General features: G+C 40.8%; 1 protein-coding gene across 2 annotated transcripts in view; it reads right to left on the bottom strand.

The window, feature by feature from the left end:
- Positions 1 to 1,985: 1,985 nt before the first annotated feature.
- Positions 1,986 to 21,841, bottom strand: part of HTR2A (5-hydroxytryptamine receptor 2A) — a 60,827-nt gene continuing 40,971 nt past the window's right edge. For both annotated transcript variants that reach the window (XM_082601913.1, XM_082601914.1), the window contains one exon: positions 1,986 to 5,814. In XM_082601913.1, the coding sequence (XP_082458039.1) occupies positions 5,015 to 5,814 (800 nt within the window). In that variant the 3' untranslated portion in view covers positions 1,986 to 5,014. The remainder of the gene's footprint in view (positions 5,815 to 21,841) is intronic.

The following is a 21,841-nucleotide window of genomic DNA, read 5'->3' as shown; positions in this document are numbered from 1 at the left end:
TTTAATGTTGTCCCAGAGGTCTCTGAGACTGTCCTCTGTTCTTTTCATTCTTTTTTCTTCATTTTGCTCTGCAGCAGTTATTTCCACTATTTTATCTTCCACCTCACTTATCCGTTCTTCTGCCTCAGTTATTCTGCTATTGATCCCATCTAGAGTATTTTTTATTTCATGTATTGTGTTTTTAATCGATGCTTGATTCATCTTTAGTTCTTCTAGGTCCTTGTTAACTGTTTCTTGCATTTTGTCTATTCTATTTCCAAGATTTTGGATCTGGGAAATAGAATCTTGGATCATCTTTACCATCATTATTCTGAATTCTTTTTCAGGTAGACTGCCTATTACCTCTTCATTTGTTAGATCTGGTGGGTTTCTATCTTGCTCCTTCTCCTGCTGTGTGTTTTTCTGTCTTCTCATTTTGCTTATGTTACTGTGTTTGGGGTCTCTTTTTTGCAGGCTGCCGGTTCGTAGTTCCCGTTGTTTTTGGTGTCTGTCCCCAGTGGCTAAGGCTGGCCCAGTGGGTTGTGTAGGCTTCCTGGTGGAGGGGACTAGTGCCTGTGTTCTGGTGGATGAGGCTGGATCTTGTTTTTCTGGTGGGCAGGTCCACGTCTGGTGGTGTGTTTTGTGGTGTCTGCGGACTTTTTATGATTTTAGGCCACCTCTCTGCTAATGGGTGGCGTTGTGTTCCTGTCTTGCTAGTTGTTTGGCATAGGGTGTCCAGCACTGCAGTTTGCTGGTCGTTGAGTGAAGCTGGGTGCTGGTGTTGAGATGGAGATCTCTGGAAGATTTTTGCCGTTTGATATTATGTGGAGCTGGGAGGTCTCTTGTGGACCAGTGTCCTGAAGTTGGCTCTCCCACCTCAGAGGCACAGCACTGACTCCGGGCTCCTCAATTTGGGATGATGTGTTGTCCATTCATGTATTCCACAGATGCAGGGTACATCAAGTTGATTGTGGAGCTTCAATCCGCTGCTTCTGAGGCTGCTGGGAGAGATTTCCCCCTCTCTTCTCTGTTCTCACAGCTCCCGGGTCTCAGCCTTGGACCTGGCCCCGCCTCTGCGCGTAGGTCGCCGGAGGGCGTCTGCTCTTCGCTCAGACAGGACAGGGTCAAAGGAGCAGCCGCTTCGGGGACTCTTGCTCACTCAGGCCGGGCGGGAGGGAGGGGCATGGAGTGCGGGGCGAGCCTGCAGCGGCAGAGGTCGGCGTGACGTTGCACCAGCCCGAGGCGCGCCGTGCGGTCTCCCAGGGAAGCCGCCCCTGGATCCTGGGACCCCGGCAGTGGCGGGCTGCACATGCTCCCGGAAGGGCGGTGTGGGCAGTGACCTGCGCTCGCACACAGGCTTCTTGGCGGCAGCAGCAGCAGCCCCAGCGTCCCACGCCCGTCACTGGGCTCCGCGCTTTCAGTCGCGACTCGCGCCCGTCTGTGGAGCCCCTTCAAGCAGCGCTCTTAATCCCCTCTCCTCGTGCACCAGGAAACCAGGAGGGAAGAAAAGTCTCCTGCCTCTTCGGCAGCCCCAGAGTTTTCCCGGACTCCCTGCCGGCTAGCCGTGGCACATCAGCCCCCCTCACACTGAGTTCTCGCCGCCAGCCCCAGTCCTCTCCCTGCGCTCCGACCGAAGCCCGAGCCCCAGCCTCCAGCACCGCGCGCCCCGGCGGGCGAGCAGACAAGCCTCTCGGGCTGGTGAGTGCCGCTCGGCACTGATCCTCTGTGTGGGGATCTCTCCGCCCTGCCCTACCCAGGTATGTGGGGAGTCTCTTGCCCCCCGGGAGGTCTGGGGTCCTATGCCAGCGCTCAGCAGGTGCTCTGCAGGAGCCGTTCCACGTGTAGCTGTATTTCTGGTGTATCCGTGGGGAGGAAGGTGATCTCCGCGTCTTACTCTTCCGCCATCTTACCCGGAAGTCTGCATTTATTTTTGAGTATACTTTATTTACAATTATTCATTCTTTCTTGAAATCTTTTAGAATAGCCTTGATTAAAATCATGACATAAAAATCTTTGCTGTATTTGTTACATATGGCACAGAATAATTTAACACTTTATGTTTCATTGATGCACAAATGGAAGAAGCACCTTGTGCAAAAGCAGTACAGTAACTTAGTTCAATTTGGCTATGGTAGCATTTTTAAAAATGACCATGAGATGGTGCTGTGCCCAAGTAGATTAAGTATGCTTTAAACTGAAAGTTTTCCCTAATTATGGCACTTTATTCTTTAAACTTAGAAGAATCTACCATTCAACTTAAAGTAGAATAAGGTTGGTCGCTCTAACAGTATTGACTAGGAGTGAGTCCTTTGATCACAGACCCATAAATAATTCAAGGACTGTTTCACTGGAGTGAGGGGTGTGTTAAAAAGCCTTAGTGGGACTTCCCTGGTGGGCCCGTGATTCAGACTCCGTGCTTTCACGGCTGAGGGCGCGGGTTCAATCCCTGACTGGGGAACTAAGATCCTGCAATCTGAATGGCTGTGGCCGAAGAAGAAAAGAAAAAAAAAAAAAAAAAAAGAAAAAACTAAAGCCTTAGTAATCAGAACGTCCCCAGACTAAACAAAGGGCCCAAAGGTACCATTTTATTTAGGATCAATCAGCTATGTAAAAGCAGCATTGTTTTCACCACCCTCATAGAATTGTGTTAAAAGTCTTCCCACAAAATTAGGTCAACATCCAGTTTATTTAAAGAGCTGACATTTCTGTTACATTTTAATCTGCTTTGACAGTAACGGAAGGCCATAGAAACATTAGAACATGAAATTCACATTTAAATTGACATGATACAAACATGCACACATGTATATATTGTGTTTTCATTAATGACTTGCTTTTCCTCCATATAAATATATAAATACTGAATAAAGTGCATGGGAACATGTCTGTACAAGAATACAGATACATGTTTGTCTATATACACTTGAATAGATAATTATGGAGAGAAAAAAACATAACACATTTGTAATATATATGTAGTCAAAAGACTTATCAGGCAGTATTTTATGTTCATTCTCATCAAGATTGAGTATATGGGTGTAGAATCTGTAGTCTTTTCTCTAATATATAATGAGATGGGCAGAGTTATAAACTAAGGCAAAATTAATTTAGAGTAGAGACTTTTTAACATTTGTATCAGTTAGTATGGTATAATCACGAAAATAGTTTAGTTCAAATGCAGCCTAGATACTAGCAGCTTATAAATTCTAGCTTTGAAAAAAAACCCTTTCAATGTACCTAAAAGGACATAATTAGGACAGACCTAATGCATTTCCAAATTATACAACAGAATCTCCCACATTCTTTAGTTTTCAAATATATAGTTTTTTCTAATGGCATACAGCAAAAACTATTTCTCATTCAATAGAAATGCTTCAGTATTGTCATCACATATCTAACATCCATTCCAATAAGAGTGTGCAATTTAACCTAGAGTAATAATATCAAGGTGAATTAATTGCTGTTAATCTCTGTCTCCTTAACAAACTTTTCTATGAAATATTATATTACTGCTTTTTGGGGGGTGGGATGTCCAGTGTCAGTGAGTAATAAATGAGTTTGTTTTCAGGAAAGTAGAATAAAATTTTGCTCAAAACTATGGTAGTCATAGATGGGGTCCAGGTTGAAGCTCATATTCCTAAACTAATTGCAGATTTTGACCTCAAGTGGTATTTTCCCCCTCCTTTGTTTGGTTGGTATTCGTTGGCAAGCAGTCAGGAAACTTACTGAGAAAACTACCATTGGAGTTGAAATAAACTTGTTTCTGAGCCAGGTGAGAAGGAAATAAATTGAACTGATTCTCCAAATGTCTGTTAATTACTATTTTGATAAGTGCCATTCAAATTAGGTCCTTTTCTTTAAAGGCAAAGATCTTGTTTTAATTGTTTTTATATACTTAGTACCTAGGAAATTTCTTCACAGATGGTGTACACTCAATCAGTGATTGTGAATCCAAAGCTGAACAGTTTTAGTAAATAATATAGATTGATCTGAAAGCATCGATTTATCTGATGGGTGCCAACAGGTGGGCCACCTGCATTTTACAGAGATGTCCTAAGACTCTACTGCTGTCAGTAGCCAAAAACCTGACTTTATTCTTCAATCCTGACACAGTTACATCAGTACCGGTTACTGCTCAGAGGAGCGCAGGCATGATGCAGTCATTAAAGAGAAAGTTACCAAACACTTCTGTGGTGCTGTTAGGAGAAGCAATTTCTAGAAATGATCTGGTAATGTTTGATTATCCTTTTGATGGTTTACCTAATAGAGCAAACACTAAACAAGACCACACTGGAAATTCAGAATAAAGCACAAGTAGTAGAAGAGAAAGCAGCAATAGTTATTAAATAACACTTAAAATCTTGTTCACTTCTGAGAAGAATTAATTTGAAGTACAGCAAATGCCAGCAACTTTGTGAATATTGCAAAATGGCATCTATGAAAAAGCAGGATTGAAAAAGTTGTCAAGTATTTCTTTTAAGTATCTTAGCAATACAGATTTCATAGCACTGTCTTTAGTGTCTTTCTGTTGTTGTCATCCAAAACGTGTATCATGGTAAGTTTTAAAGAGAACTTTTTCTTTATGTAAGAGGCCATTATATTCATCCAATGTTTCACTATTTAGAGCTATTTTTGTTTACAGCGACAGGTAACCAACTCATGCCATCAGTTAACAACATAGCAGCAAGGTTTTCACTTGCAAATAGAAGATAATTTAGATTTATTTATGGCCTCATTGTAATTATACATTAAAAGCTAATTATTTTAAAGACATATAATTTACAATGTTAAAAATAATATCATAAAGCTCACAGCTGAAATGCTGTCAGAATATTTTTGAAGTGCATGTTTTGTGGCATTGAACCCTGCTTTTCACTGACATAATAAAATGAGGCATATAGATATTATTGTTGGTTCCATTAGACTGGCCTCATTTTTTCCAGTCTCCCTATTTTCTTTTCTTTTTTCTTTTTCCTCCCAGATAAGGGGAAAATTGCTCAGTGTGCCCTCCACAGTTACCATGGCAACCAGTCCATCACACACAGCTAACCTTTTCATTCACTGTGTTGATGATATCTGCAGGAGCATCTTCTGAATGTTGTTTTCCTAGAGCAACCATAGTGCAGTCGTTATCTGTCGTCTTGTCATCTTCCTTTGAATTCTTTCTTTGTCCCATTTGGAGTTGACTAGACTTGTAGGCCAAGGCTGGGATAGTGTTCACTAAAATTAACTGCAATGGTTTTTTATTTTCCTTGTACTGACACTGAATATACCTGGAAAAGGCCGACCTATAGGTCTTATTGAACAGTGTGTACACTAGAGGGTTGACTGCTGAGGAGAGGTAACCGATCCAAACGAACACATTGAGCAGGGCTCCGATGACATCCTCGTTGCAGGACTCTTTGCAGATGACGGCCATTATGTTGGTGATGAAGAAGGGGCACCACATCACCACAAACAGAAAGAAGACGATGCCCAGCACCTTGCAAGCCTTCTGCTCATTGCTGATGGACTGCATAGTCCTCCTGCCATAGGAGCCTGGCTCCTTGTGAATGGACCGCTGGAAGAGCTTTTCTGAAGACAGGGAGCTCTGAGGCAGGAAGCTGAAAGAAGCTAATTTGGCCCGTGTTCCAAGATCATTCACACACAGAGTAGCTTCTTTCTGGAGCGACTTGATGGTTAGAAAGTAGGTGATCACCATGATGGTTAAGGGAATGAAAAAGGACACGAAAGAGCCAATCAGGACAAAGTTATCATCGGCGAGTAAGCAACTTCCTTCCTTAAAGACCTTCGAATCATCCTGGAGCCCAAAGACTGGTATTGGCATGGATATACCTGGAGTTGGACAGAAAATGAAACACGATTATTAAGGAATTGAGTATATGAAGGCAGGAGCATCACCACATAATGGCTGTTCACAGGATTTTTTTTTTTTTTTTTTTTTTTTTTTTTGCGGTACACGGGCCTCTCCCGTTGCAGAGCACAAGCTCCGGACGCGGACGCGCAGGCCCAGCGGCCATGGCCCACGGGCCCAGCCGCTCCGTGGCATGTGGGATCTTCCCGGACCGGGGCACGAACCCGTGTCCCCTGCATCAGCAGGCGGACTCTCACCCACTGCGCCACCGGGGAAGCTCTGTTGACAGGATTTTATATTAGCATTGTTCAAAACTTAACACAGGCACTTCCCTCGCAGTCCAGTGGTTAAGACTTTGCCTTCCAATGCAAGGGGTGCAGGTTTGATCCCTGCTCGGGGAGCTCACATCCCACATGCCTCGTGGCCAAAAAACCAAAACATAAAACAGAAGCAGTATTGTAACAAATTCAATGAAGACTTTAAAAATGGTCCACATCAAAAAAAAAATCTAAAAAAAAAAAACTTAACATATGCTTTCAAAGAGAATTAAAATTCCCTTGGACTTACTTATCTGTTTTATAAATATATATTACATAGTTCCTTATATTTAAATTGCCCTATATAGACAATCCTTTACTTATAAAGAAATACAATAAATCTAAGTTTAATTTTTTCATGCTATATTTTTCTGATTATAACATTATACTTATTAACTGAAGAAGAAACATACTGAGACAAAGAAAAAAATTAAAATGACCAAATGATGCCACCACCCAGAGATAATCATCATTAACAATTTGATGATGTTTATTTTAGGTACACACACACACACCATGCACGCACATTTAAAAACAAATTCAGATTCTATTTCATATACAGTTCTATAACACTTTTTTTCACCTTACGTTTCATGAGCATGGTTTATACAAATAACTTCATAGAATCAAAACAAAATCTATTTTCTTTTAGAAAATTTGGAAAATGCAAAAAAGTAACAACAAGTAAAGAATAATAACATGTACTCTTGCCAGTCGGGCAACCATAATTTACTTTTTGTGTAGTTTTATTCTTCCATTTCCATGCATATATATATGTGCATGTAATATTTTATGTGCAGTTTTATATCTTCTTATTCCATTTAACATTAAATCATAAAATAGCACATATCTTAAAGTATTTTTGAAAAACATGTTTTCTAATGTGAATTTAAATTAACTTTAACCAATTTTAATTCTTTTTTAAAAAAACTTTTTGTTATGGAAAAATTGTAACATATACAAACAACACAAAACAAAACAAAACAAAATCCAGCACAATGAACCTATTGCCCAGCTTCAACAATGATCAACTCAAGGCCAATCTTGTTTCACCCATATCCCTACTTGCTGCAACCCTCCCATGTTATTTTGAAACAAATCCCAGACATCATATCATTCAATCTGTAAACATTTTAGTATATATATATATACACATATATATAAGCTATTCACTCTTAAAAATCCTAATACTATCACAATACCATTCCTACTCCTAAATAGAAATTTAATATTTCCTAAATATCATTAAATAGAGAGTTGGTGTTCACATTTCCAATGTCCCATAAAAGTCATTATATATTTTTAATAATATTTTTATAAGTAGAGCATTCCAAAGGGTGGATTACAAACAAATAAGCAGCCAGAGACTTTTCTTATAGACAAATACACATTTGGGTACGTAATGAGACAAATATATGGGAACGTGAGTCCGTGGTCAGTTGCTTTGTCCCTCACATTTGGGGAACCTGTAAAGGTCTTAGGCTCAGGCAGAGGAGGGAGCAGAGGGAATGAAGGCAACAGCTGGCCTCTCATCATGCTAATTTCTCCCCCATGACGATAGGACCAGCTGGCCACAACCACCATTGTACAGTTTGGGGGAAGTGGGAATGTCTTCCTCTACTGGCTGGGACTGGTCAGGCCAGGCAATCATGTGTTTGTCATAAAGGACGAATCAGGATGATGGAGAAAGGAGAGGAAACATGAATCAAATACTCTTTATAACTTAGTTTAAGGTTGCTTCCTTTGTGAAGGGTAGATACCACAGGGGCACCCTGGGAGCATCAGCAAAAAGTGTCTTCCTAACTCTTGCCCATGTTTTCAGCTCCTTCAGAACTGTATAATAGGGAGTGTCCTGGTCCCTGCTTCTGATCACCCTTTAGAGTCTAGTAAGTGGTCACAATCCAGCCAGGAACACAGGTTCATTCCAGAGGTGGGAGCTACTGCTTGCTTGACTCTTGCTATCCGTGGAAAAACTTCCTTTGAGGATCTATAATCTAACGTCTGCATACTCAGAACAGAGCTCGTCTCCATCCAACTATGGATCGGACTGTCCTAACCTCACGTCACCTCACACTGGCCATCCTTGCAAGGAGGGTACATTAGCTTGAGTTAATGTAATGCTTAACACAAATCTCCCTCAGTGACATTTGCCACTCTTCACAGACTGAGTTGCCAATATCTGTCACTTGTCTGTGCAGGGCCATCCCAGAATTCTTGGAAGGTGGGGGCAAATGACATCAGAGCCGTTCTTAAGGACACTCAGTGTGGTTGATGACTCTTCATTTCCTTCATTCCTCTCTGTCCCTGGCCTGTTTCTGGGAACATTCTGTGGGCCAAGAAGAGACGGAAGAAATGTGGCTCCAAGAGGGACATCCTCTGAGATTCTGGGTACACGTCAGTTTTGCTTATCCTTCACAAAACTCTTGATTGTAAAAGTTAAGACACGGTTTCCAAGAAGAGTGTTTTGTTGTTCTAATGTTTGAGCATATTATCTGTGAAAGGTGTTGCCTGTACTAATTTACACGATCTTTGTTAGTGTAGTTATTCACTAATTAGAACGGATGCAACCAACATGCCTCCATGGATGTGGGGAGGATAAAATGAATCAAATATGCAGAGTACCTAGGACAGTGCTTAGTGCAGAGCAGATGTCCTACCAATGGCAGGTAAACATGAGAGTAGCTTTCTTTGCAGGATTATTCAGATTAAATACACTAACTTGATTTTTCTCTAATTTTGTTCTATTTTGCTTTGCTTGTGTATGCTGGACTATAATGTACAATAGATCTTAAACAAAGTTAAAAAGACTTTTTGGCTGTTGTCTCTATAGTTAATAAATAATGATGTAATTATTATCTTCTGCCAGGGTGACAAAGGGTCTCAATAAATTTTAGTTTTGTACAGCTAGAACTGTTGATTGCTTTTCTAAAGTGATGAATTATAGCCATTATGATTAGTCATGATATACAGAAACAAAATATCAACTGTCCAAGAAAAAAGTATATGATTTTGTTATTCAGCTCTTGGGTGTGCATTTTCCTGATTAATACAAAGGAAGTCACCACCTTGAAAGCCTTTTGCCCTATTTGTGTGTGACCTGGTAATTTATATAAGTGGCAGTTCTCAATTAACCAGAATATAGGATTACCTAAAACACCAAATTTCAGTCATTTGGAATTCAGATATGTACCGTGCCCTTGTTTGAGGAGAAGACATACTTTCTCTCTCTCTCTCTTTCACACACACACACACACACACACACACGCACACACACACACACACCCCTCCAGAATGGCCCAACTTCTGTGGTCAGGGAGGGAAAGGGATGAGGGAGCCATTTCACTGAAGTACAGATTCCTCCATTAGCTCCCTGGGATGAAGAGCCACTTTAAAGCAGCTGGGGCAAGAGGACACAGATAGGTCATCTACTAGGGAGACCTTGGTTTGGAGGGGCAGAATCAAACTGATTAGGTCTTTAAATGGCCCATTCCTCTTTATATGTAACAAAAATATCTTAAATGCTCTCAAATACCATTCTTTTCAGTGTCTTACTCATAGTAGATGGTAAGCAAGGGTTTAGGGAAAGAATACCTAGACAGTTAAAGCAATACTCTATAAAAGAGGGGGAGGAATTTATGGCCAAGAACATTTAGATAGACTTTGTGGGTACAATAAGCAATTCAAAAACAAGCTCGTACCAAGAGAGACAAAGACACTCCCTGATAGCCAAGACTGTGGTCACAGCCATCTCCAGTGCATTAATTTTCTGATTGCTTTGTTTGATAATAGCTGCTTTTGGAGACCTGAGATCTCCTCTCACTTGAAATTTCTGCATATAAAGCGTTTTCCTTTATGAACAAACAGACAGTAGCTTGAGCTACGTGACTCTGCATTTTGTTTAACATATTTTTCTGAGGAGTGGAAAACATCAATCAAAATTCCGTATGAGTATTGGATACTCCTTGCTCATTTTTATTTTTTTTTATTCAGACTAAGACAATGAAATAATAGGAAACATTGACACCCAGGAACATGAAGGCTTTGGCTGGTGTCTTTCTTTTAGGGTAGCCCTGCCTAGTCTTCTTGTATAAAGTTTGCACTTCTGGTTACCACAGTCAGGATAAATGGCTCTAACCCTGTAGCACTGGCTGTGAAAAGCAAGCTTTATTCTTAATCCTAGATTTTTACACTTTAACATTTTGGGACTGAAGGTACTTCTGAGACAGTGTTTCCTTGGGAAATAAGAAGGTTGATTTACTAGGGAGAGATCCTCTGATAAGGAACCGGTGGGAATTCCCAGGTCGTCAGGTCAGGTAGGAGGTGGAGAGGAAAGAAACAAATACCTCGGGACTCCCGTGAAAAAGACCAAATTTTGGTTCATAGGTTTAATTTCCCCTGAAACTACTACTTTCCCTTTGCATCTTAACACATGCTGAATTTTTTCAAGTTATAAGAATGGATTTACTAGCAGTTTGACAGAAAGTGAATACTGAAGGCTGGTCATCATACCACAGGGAGAGAGAGATTGAATATATAGGCCAACTGGGGCTGAGACTCACCATCCATCTAATACAGAGTTAGCTCTGAGTTAGCTCAAGAGTTGCTGAATTCCATATAATTGATGGTCTGCTGACAGGGCAGGTGTACATAGCAGTGAAAGCGAGACATACATGTCAGTTACCCAAGAAATTGTATGTTTCTTCTTAGATTAATTCTGAATATCTCTGACAATAAATTATAACTTTTCAAAGTACTTTTACTTGAATTCATTTACTCTGAATTGATTTTTTTTTTACAAAATTGTAAAAATACTAACCACATTGCCCTATAGGCAGATAAACATTTCATTTTAAGGAAAAACTGAGGCTTAGCAAACTTAAGTAATTTATTTAGAATCACACAGCAACTTAGGGGGAAAAATCAAGACTCAGGTTTCTCAATTCTTATGGCTGATTATTTGTTTCTTTAATGGTAGTTATAAAAGTCTATGATTATATCAGAGGTCCTTAACATCGGTTTTAGGAAGAGAGTGATAGTCCTAAAATCTGCAAAATTTGTATTATGTACACTGTTTTGGAGAAGATAGAGCCAGAATTTCTCTGTAGCAAGGGCCTAGGGGTGGCAGCTGGTTGGGTGTGGGGAGCCAGGCAACCTGTCTTGTGGCTATATTTGTTTTTAATTTGACTGTTTGATTATTTGGGGGTGGTCTGGAGGCTGTAGTTGGAGATCATGTTCCCAGACCACATTCTACATTTCTTTTGAGACGTGTCTCATGACATCCTTCTTTCAAGGCATCCCTTGTATGAAGCCTTCCCCAAATTATTTCTCTCCGTAATAAGAACTCCTTTTTTATCACTCTCTAGTCCTTCCTCACCTCCATAAATAACTTACACTGAGCTAACTCACACTTCTAATGCCTTAGAATTTTTCTCTAGAAATGTCATTTCAACCACGTGATGATAATCTCATTAATGGCAGAGATATCATTTCTGTTACTTATTGCAGGTCTCTCCAGCATCATGCAGCTCTGTTCATACTTGGAGCTTAGTAAATGCTTGTGGGATTAGTGAGCAAGTGAATGAGAAGAAGAGAAAAGATAAGGAATTATAAATGTAAAGTATAATCAATTTTATAGACACAACTTGCATTTACTGGATTATTTCAGAATATTTTCCTTCATTTCGGCCCAAAAAACAAATGAGTAAATGAGGTTACCAATTAGCCACATAGGACAGAAAGAGGGAAAATGGATATTTATGTGACACTTAACTTGTATACCTTGTGAGAGAACTATGTATAGGATTAACCAGCACATGTGCTGACTACCTTAACAGCTAAAATCACAAGGGAAAAGATGGCTGTGAAATGCGGCACCTGAGAGAGAATCAGGAGACCTGGGTTTATTCCTGACTGTTCTAACTCATAGATCTAGAGCTGTTGTTTTTCTCAAAGCTCTCTTTCAAGTAAATTAAATAGGTATGTTTTAGGAAACTAGAGCATGATACAGTGGGGAAGGCACAGAATAGGGCATCACAAGACACAGGTTTGCACCATCACTAGCTGAGTGACCTTAGGCTGCTTAATTTTAAAGCCTCCCTCTGTAAGGTGGAGATAATAAAAAGAGGCCTTCCCTAATTTACCTATAGGGTTTTGGTGAGAAAACAGTGAGGTGATGTGTCAATTATTTTGTAAACTCTTAAGTTGAAAGTGATTATTATTAACTTGTCACTATGCTTGATTCTGTGGGTACCACAGAAGACCTTTGAGAACCTTTGTTAAGTCTAAGATCTTGCAGGGAAAACGAAACAGACACAGGTGATTTAGAAAGACAACAGTGCAGGATAGAATGAGATCAAGAGGCAAAATAGGCGACGTGGATAAACACTCCTACGCGATGTCAGAATGTGATGATCATTGTGGGTTAGTGTCTCCAGGAAAGAGTTGTGTAGGGGACAGGATGGCTAAGCTGGGTCTTGTGGGTGAATAGACTCTGGACAGGGGTCAGGCGCAAAGGCAGGGAGACAGGTATACGATCGCTGTACATCCAGGGCCGAAGTGCACTTGGCCTTGCCAGGGCTGAGTTGAGCTGGGTTTGGCAGGCAACTGAACTCAGGAGTAAGCGCACATGCTCATCAGAGGCATCAAGCAGGTCCTCTGTCTGTGATAGCAATCTGTTTTAGTCATTCATCCAGTGATCAAATATTAATCGAACATACAGTGAACTAGCCACTTTAGGAATTGAGAGGAAGAAGCTGCTTGAGTCTATAATCACTACAGTTCAAGACTTTCGGCTGTCATTCACGAGCTCATCAACCCAAATCAAGCCTAGGAGGAAGAGCATACGAGGTGTAAGCAGAAAATCTACGTTTAGCACTGACATCAAATTGTTAAAATGCAATCAAGGTAAATCTGTATCTACCCTGGATATTTTTTTAAGGCAGCTATAACGCAGGATAGCAGTTCTCAAACATTTTGGTCTCAAGACTCTTTTACACATTGAAAAATTACTGGGGACTCCAAAGCGTTTTTGTTTCTGTGGGTTACATCTATAAATATTTGCTGTATTAGAAACGAAAGCTGTGAACACTGAAGATAATTTATCAATCCATTTTAAAATAAAATGAATAAACCCATTATATATTAACATAAATAATATTTTTTATGAAAAATACTTATGTTTTCCAGAACAAAACAGTGAGAAGAGTGGCACTGTTTTGCAGTTTTGAAAATCTCCTTAATGTTTGGCTTAATAGAAGACAGCTGGATTCTCACATATGCTTCTGCTTCAGTCTGTTATATTGCATGTCAGGTATCCTCTGGAAAATTCCCCTGCACCCTCATAAAAGGATGAAACAGAAGAGGGCAAATGACACTTTATATTTTCCCAGCTTTAGTGAGATATATTTGACATATACCATTGTGTATGTTTAAGGTGTACAATGTGACGATTTGATACACTTATATTTTGTGAAATGTTTACCACAATAAGGTTAGTTAACACATCCTTTACCTCACATAATTACCATTTTGTTGTTGTTACAGCGAGAACATTAAAGCTCTACGCTCATAGAAGCATTCAAGTATACAGTAAGTATTGTTAACTATAGTCACCACGCTGTACCTTAGAGTCCAGAACTTATTCATCTTAGAACCAAAAGTTTGCACCCTCATTTCCCCCAACCCTGGGGTTGGTAACCATCATTTTACTCTGTATAGATTCCACATATAAGTGAGATCATACAGTATTTGTCCTTCTCTGTCTGATTTATTCACTTAGCATAGTGCCTTCAGGGTCCATCCATGTTGTCACAAAAGGCAGGACACAAATATATATACACCATATTTTCTTTATCCATTCATCAGTGGACACTTAGGTGTTTCCATGTCTTGGCTCTTGTGAATAATGCTGCGATGAACATGGGGGTGTAGATACCTCTTTGAGAGAGTGATCTCCTTTACTTTGGATATTATTATTACTATTATTATTATTAAAATAGTATTGACCTCCTTGGCTTCCCGAAAGCATCCCGGAGATCCCTGGAAGCCACTGACGTGTAGAAGAAAAAGCCACCAGCTTGAAATCAGAAAACTCAAGTTTGGATCCCCTATGATCTTAAGCAAGCCACTTAATCTGTCTGAGCTTTTTCTCACATAAAATGGGGGATTTGGGCTTCCTTGGTGGTGCAGTGGTTGAGAGTCCGCCTGCTGATTCAGGGGACACGGGTTCGTGCCCCGGTCTGGGAAGACCCCACATGCCACGGAGCAGCTGGGCCTGTGAGCCATGGCCACTGAGCCTGCACGTCTGGAGCCTGTGCTCCGCAACGGGAGAGGCCACAACAGTGAGAGGCCCGTGTACCGCAAAAAAAAAAAAAAAAAAGGAGGATTTAATAGTATCCCCATTAAAGGATTCTCATGAGGACTATAAATGAGAATTGCTCTCCTGTTTATAGCAAATACAGAATTGTGTAGCAGACAGAAATAATAGAGAAGAATGTTCGACAGCCTTTCTTAGTGTGCAGACCAGCTTGATGTCGTCCTTGCCGCTTAGCTTAAAATCTGTCTTGCTTGCCTCTTTTGCACAGAGGTCCGAGAAGAGGGAACCAGTTCACCAGTCACTACAAGGGCCATGTAGAGCAAGACCATCTCCCAGACTGGCTGAGAACAGACTCTTATGCTCTGACATTTTCCAAAACTGACTAAGTAGCAAGTGGTGAAAATTTAACGACCTCTTCTGCAGATGGTGACAAGTCAACTGCCACGAGTACTGAGTAATGGGTGTGCAATGTGATATGACTTCAGAAAGTACATGTTAGGATTCACAGAGCAAGGATAAAAAAGAGTTTTCTCCTGTGCAGTTCCTCTGTGGGAACAAGGGCGGCCTGATGACATCTGGGGCTTCTTTCATAGGTGCTGGGATTCGTGGAAATCAGCACGAATGGCTTTCTCCCAAGGCAGCCCCAGTGAAAGGTTCTCAAAGATGGATCTACCACTGCTTGCTTTTTCAGTCATGGAGTTTGGTTTCAAGCGATAGAAGCTGATTGGGCTGATTTAGCAGAAAATGAGTTTAATAAAAAGGATACTGAGTAGTTCAAAGAATTATTGAGAGGGCCGGGCTCCAGGCTAAAATTCCAGGAGTAAAATTGCATTGCCGACCTGGTCTGATGAGGAACCTTCTGCTGTTTTCTTTGTCCACTGAGCATCAGAGCCTCCTGCCTCGTCAACGTCACTTCTTTCCTAGGGAATCAATTATGCAATCACTGGGACCCTGATGGCCCAGCTACCTCCATGCTGGCAAAGACATCATATTTGTTCACTTTGCTCTTTTCCACATCACAGTTTTGCCAGGAACCACAGTTTTGCCATGGTCTTTGGAGGAACCTAGACCATGAGCCAATGTCCTAGCTACCAGGAAGGCTGGGAATTTGAGTTCTGCCTCTTGGGAATTTCTCCAAATATAGAAAGGCTAGTTGAAAGAGACAGGCAGCTATGACTATGCCGGGTACCCATTTCACTGGACCTAGGTATGGCCCAATTTGCAGCTGTTTTAATTGGGCTGGGTGTGGGGAGATGCCTCGTCCAAAAATGGCAAGGCTGGAATTTCTGGCCTTTTCCTATTTTTCTCTTTTTCCTATGATTGTTCTCTTTCTCCGTCATCCCTGCAGTCAGCATATGTTCAAGTATCTAATACTTAAAAGTAAGTCAGTCTGGGAATTACATACCAGTAGCTGTGAACCTGAATGCATATGGGACTAATGTAGTCATATAGCTGGGTTATGAGTTGGGGTATAAGATGACAGGAGAGTGGTGCTTGGAAAACTGAACAGGACAACTGGGTTCAATTAAGAAAAAACACATTGTGCAAGCCAAACCAAACAGATCTCTGGGCCAGACCGATTTTTCATTTTTCAATTAGCTTGGCATAGGTTTGGAGCTTTAAAAAGTGTTTTGGGGTGGATTCTTCTTTATTCACACCTCTTATAGGCTTCTCATCTTGGCCTCGTTCTTGAGGTCACTGTCCCTGTCCTGATAAACCAACACTGTTTCTACCATAAGGCTCAAACACATTTTAATTTTTGTTCCTAAGTCCTTTGATCAAGCAGCGTCTTTCTCAGCGTGGGTTGCAGGTGCACTCCCCTTGGACTCAGACCAGTGCTTCTGCCACACAGGTAGATAAGCTCTTGTTCTGACAGGTGTCCCTGGAGGAGGGGGACACAGAAAGTCCCTAACTAGTGACTCCCTTTTTTAACCTGAGCTGGTCTTCTGTATGGCCCTCCTGTCTTAGCCCCTCGCTCTTTGAGCTGGTAGGATACTAGAAGCTTCTTAACAGCTTCCCAGTCTTATCCCCCATCCATCTGGTTGGCCCAGACCTCCAAACTTCCCATCCAGTTTAAGGGAGTCTGAGATGAAGAGCTTTGGGTTTTGATTCTCCTTGACTGTGTTTTTAGCAAGTGCGACTAAAAGTACCACTCTGTGAGATTTCATTTACTCTAACTTCTACAAGGTTATTCCTACCCTGAAATTTTACTGATGTTGGGGGACATAAAATTTTTGCAACAACTGTTGGTGGGAATGTAAATTGATTCAGCCACTATGGAGAACAGTATGGAGGTTCCATAAAAAACTAAAAATAGAGCTACCATATGACCCAGCAATCCCACTACTGGGCATATACCCTGAGAAAACCATAATTCAAAAAGAGTCATGTACCAAAATGTTCATTGCAGCACTATTTTACCATAACCAGGACATGGAAGCAACCTAAGTGTCCAGCGACAGATGAATGGATAAAGAAGATGTGACACATATATACAATGGAATATTACTCAGCCATAAAAAGAAATGAAATTGAGTTATTTGTAGTGAGGTGGATGGACCTAGTGTCTGTCATACAGAGTGAAGTAAGTCAGAAAGAGAAAAATACCATATGCTAACACATATATGGAATCTAAGAAAAAAATGGTTCTGATGAACCTGGGGGCAGGACAGGAATAAAGACACAGACATAGAGAATGGACTTGAGGACACGGGGAGGGGGAAGGGTAACCTGGGATGAAGTGAGAAAGTAGCATTGACATATATACACTACCAAATGTAAAATAGATAGCTAGTGGGAAGCAGCCGCATAGCACAGGGAGATCAGCTTGGTGCTTTGTGACCACCTAGAGGGGTGGGATAGGGAGGGTAGGAGGGAGACGCAAGAGGGAGGGGATATGGGGATATACGTATACATATTGCTGATTCACTTTGTTATACAGCAGAAACTAACAACATTGTGAAGCAATTATACTTCAATAAAGATGTTAAAAAATTTTTTTGCAACATTGGAGAGACATTTCTCTGGTCTAATGCCTGCTTCTGAATGCTGCATCTTCCCTAGTCTAAATGTGACCTAAGCTTGCAGAAAGATGTACTAATATTGGGTTAAAAAGTAGCTTTAACCAAGAAGTTTATCTAGTTGTTATCAAGAGGATGGTTTATTGGTTTTTAAAGAGCTGAAATAGAGCTTAATGATCATCTAGCGAAGCATCTTCTTTTTACATTTGATGAACCAAGGTAGAGAGATAGTAAGTAAAAAGAGTGAGAAAAACCCTATATTTACAGATGTCCACCATAGGTAGTATAGGCACTGTGTAGGTGTTCACAGATGTTAGCAAATTTCATCCTCACAAGGCACAAATGAGCCAGGAATTATCCCCATTTTACAGGGGAAGAAAACTGAGGTTCTAAAAAATTCTATAATTGGCTGTAGGATTTTCAATTAGTAAAGGAATGAGCTAGGAGTCAAGCCTAGGAATCATTTGTTTTCTTCTGTACCTTTTTTTAAAATAAGCTTTACTTTTTAAGAACTTTAGATTTACAGAAAAAATGTGCTGATAGTACAGAGAGTTCGCATATACCCACACTCAGTTTCCCCAGTTACAGACACTACATTAGTATGGTACGTTTATTACAATTAGGGAATCAATATGGATACATTATTGTAAGTTCATACCTGATTCCCATCTTTTCAGTTTTTACCCACTGTCCTCTTCCTGTTCCAGGATCCCATCCAGCACCCCACACTACATTTTGGGGTCATGTCTCTTTGGCTTCTCACGGCTGTGGCAGTTTGTCAGACGTTCCTTATATTTGATGACCTTGACAGTTTGCGGAGTACTGGTCAAATATTTTGTAGAGTGAGTCTCAATTGGTATTTGTCTGATGTCCTTCTCATGGTTAGTCTGGGGTTATATGTTTTTTTTAATTAAATTTTTTTATATGGCAGGTTCTTATTAGTTACATATTTTATACATATTAGTGTATATATGTCAATCCCAATCTCTCAATTCATCCCACCACCACCCGGCACCCCCTGTACCTCACTTTTTGTCATGACCTTGGCCTCATGGTCCCTAGGCTAGTGGTCCTTTGACTACATCAGAATGTTTCGTTAGCTCCCTGACTGCTTTCACTTTATAACTAATACTTTTTTGAATTTTAGGGATTAAGAATGTTCATGGGTCAAGAGCCTTGAGATGCAAATGAATATTATGTGGGATCCTATACACTGGAGGTAGGAATAGAAACAGGAGATAGAAGTGGAAAACAAACAAAAGGGCTGTGCATTGCCATTGATATAACTAGACTTCACCCTCAGGGCTCTTCAATACAAGTATCCTATTCAAGGTCACAAATAACTCTTTAATAAACAATAAACAAATATGTAGTTGCCTACTTGGCCTTGCAATGTGGATGTCTCTAAGAGGCATCCTAACTTTACACGGCCACAATAGAGCTCTGGATTGCATCCCTCACCGCTCCGCCACCTTTCTCCACTTTCCCCGGCCTAGTTAAGGGCACTACCATCCATCTCTATACTCCAAGCCATTAAGATTCACACCTGGATTACTGCAAGAGCTTCCCCACTGCTCTCACTGTGTCCACCCTTACCCATGTAACCCTTTGCTTGAACCCTTCAGAGATCACCCATTGCACTTAGAGTAACGTCTACCTCCTTACCTTGGCTGCAAGGCCTTCTCTTATCAGCCCAGCCTCCCTCTCTTTCCTTGTCTCCCGACACTCATCTCATCGCTTCTTGATGAATTGCTTGAGCTGCACTGGCTTCTTTATGACCCTTCAACCCCATCAGCTGGTTTCCACATAGGACTTGGGACTTGCTGTTCCCACTGCCAGGAACGTGTCCTCCATGTTCCCATGGCCGGCTCCTTCTTTATCATTCAGCATCAGTTTTAATTCCCTCTCCTTAGTGAGCCCTTTCCTGACAACTTAACCTAAATTAGCCTTTGCTCACCCTGCCTGAGTCACTCTATAGCACAGTTCCCTGATTTGTTTTCTTTATAGCACTTGTCACTATATGAATTTTTTATTGGTCTATTTATTTGCTTGCTTGTTTATTGTTTGTCTTTTTCCATGAATGTAAACTCCATAAAAATCAGGGACTTTTCCCAAGATAGTGCCTGGCACATAGTATCTAAGCATTAAAAAAATAAAGATTCGTGGAATAAATGAACAAGCAAATTCAGAGGCCTTTGGGACATAAAAAGAAGAGCAGAAAGCAATTATGATTAGATAATAGACTTTCTCATTACCTTGGTTATAGGGATAAGGGCAAGAGGTTGCCCAAATATAGGTCATTTGGGGCACTAGAAATTCTAGTCAAATTAGGTCTTTGTAGGTGATGAAGGTAAAGCTATGAAATATGAGGGCTTTCAAGAGATAGTACCCTTTCTCTCATACCCTGCAGTTAATAAGATCCTTCATCTTTACAGCCTAACGCTTCTTTAGGGACACTATGTAGTGGTGGTAGGGATGGTAATAATAATAATAATATAATAGTAGTAGCAAATAGTTGTATGATATTTTCTATGTTCTAAGCACTGTCCTAAGTGCTTTACACAAATTAGCTCACTTAATTTTCACAGCAACCCTGTGAGATACGTACTATTATTATCTCCATTTGCTGATGAAAAACTTGAGGCACTGAGAGGTTAAGTAACTTGCCTAAGGTCACACAGTAAGTGGCAGAACTAGGATTTTGAGATGCAGCCCGTCTGGCTCCAGAGTGTGTATGTTTCTTTGCTCTGTGGTCTCAGCACAGTTCAGCTGTCAGGCATGCAGGCGCGAGGGGTCAAACTACCTCATTTCAGCAAATCTGCTACTTAACAAATCACATCACTCCTGGATTCTGCATCATCAGGTCTGGATCCTGAAATTCATGCTGGGCCCTAGCTATGAAACATGCTGATGAGTGCAAGCCTCCTTCTTTCTTAGTATATAAATTTCACATTGAGAGCCATTTAGATGCTATTCATGGGAAGGCCAGTCAGGGCTTTCCATAAGAGAGAAACAAAAATGAAGAGATACGATATGGAACCGGTCATTCAGGAGCTTAAAGTTAAGGAGGAATTATCTACTATAAGTCTTTAATGCACATCTCCCTGTTTTTTTAATTTGACATTTTTACATTAACAATGACAATTTGAACATTTTTAAAATTACAATTTCCTCCACTATTTTTTTTTTTTTTTCTTTTTTTGTGGTACGCAGGCCTCTCACTGTTGTGGCCTCTCCCGTTGCGGAGCACAGGCTCCGGACGCACAGGCCTAGCGGCCATGGCTCAGGGGCCTAGCCGCTCCGCGGCATGTGGGATCTTCCCGGACCGGGGCACGAACCCGTATTCCCTGTATCGGCAGGCAGACTCTCAACCACTGCGCCACCAGGGAAGCCCCTTCCACTATTTTTTTACACTCATTCTCTTTGCCTGGTTTTCAGCTGATTGATATCCTGCACCTGTGCTGACGTTGAATGTTTTTCTTCCAAGTTAACCTTTAGATGATTTCATGGTTGGGGGTGGGGCAGAAACCCTCTGAAAATGAATGCAAAAGTTTATGTTCTTCTGACTGTAAAATTTTCAGGGGAAAGGTAATCCCGCAATACTCTGTAACACAAAAATGATTCTGGACCATTGAACCTGGATATACAAAGGCTACATTTCTGTGTGTGTGTGTGTGTGTGTGTGAGAGAGAGAGAGAGAGAGAGAGAGAGAGAGAGAGACAGTGTGTGTATGTGCCTCCTGATAAAATCACAGCTTCACAGCTTCATAGTTCCATATCTCCTGGATAGTGTTTTCCTTAGAATATAGAAGCAATTTACACTTTAAATACACATCAAGAGACACAAGTCACAGTCAAAAATTTAATGAGCCAGTTAATTTTAAGGAAAAGCAGGAAAATGATAAAAGGATGAGTTTTTTGATGAATTGTGTATTCAGGTTTAAAACACATGCACACACACACGTGCACACACACACCACAAAACACATTAGTATCCTGGGGAGAAGATAATTTGCCAGTTACATACGTGTTAAAATTGAAGCAATTCTTAGAATAAGTCAGACCAAAAGAATACTTTCACATAGACAAAAGACAACTTTCATACAATGGAAACAGGAACTTCTGAAAAATTGCTCAGTTGTCCAGTTTACAAGGGTAGGATGGTTTTAGAGCTAATGGGAGAGAGAGGGAGACTCTCCTTTTAACAACATTTTGGGCAAGTGGGGTAGTGGTGGATCCAGTGAAGTAAACTGTGAACTTCTTGATGTTTCGCTCACTGCTTTTCTAAACTTCATGACAGTAGCAAAGGTACTGTTTAACCAGCTCCAGCCCACTAAATTCTTGAACTGATACATTTT

The sequence above is a fragment of the Mesoplodon mirus genome, assembly GCF_964341445.2.
Source record: "Mesoplodon mirus genome assembly, chromosome: 17".
NCBI lineage: Eukaryota > Metazoa > Chordata > Mammalia > Artiodactyla > Ziphiidae > Mesoplodon > Mesoplodon mirus.
This window is presented reverse-complemented; position numbering and strand designations above follow the sequence as displayed.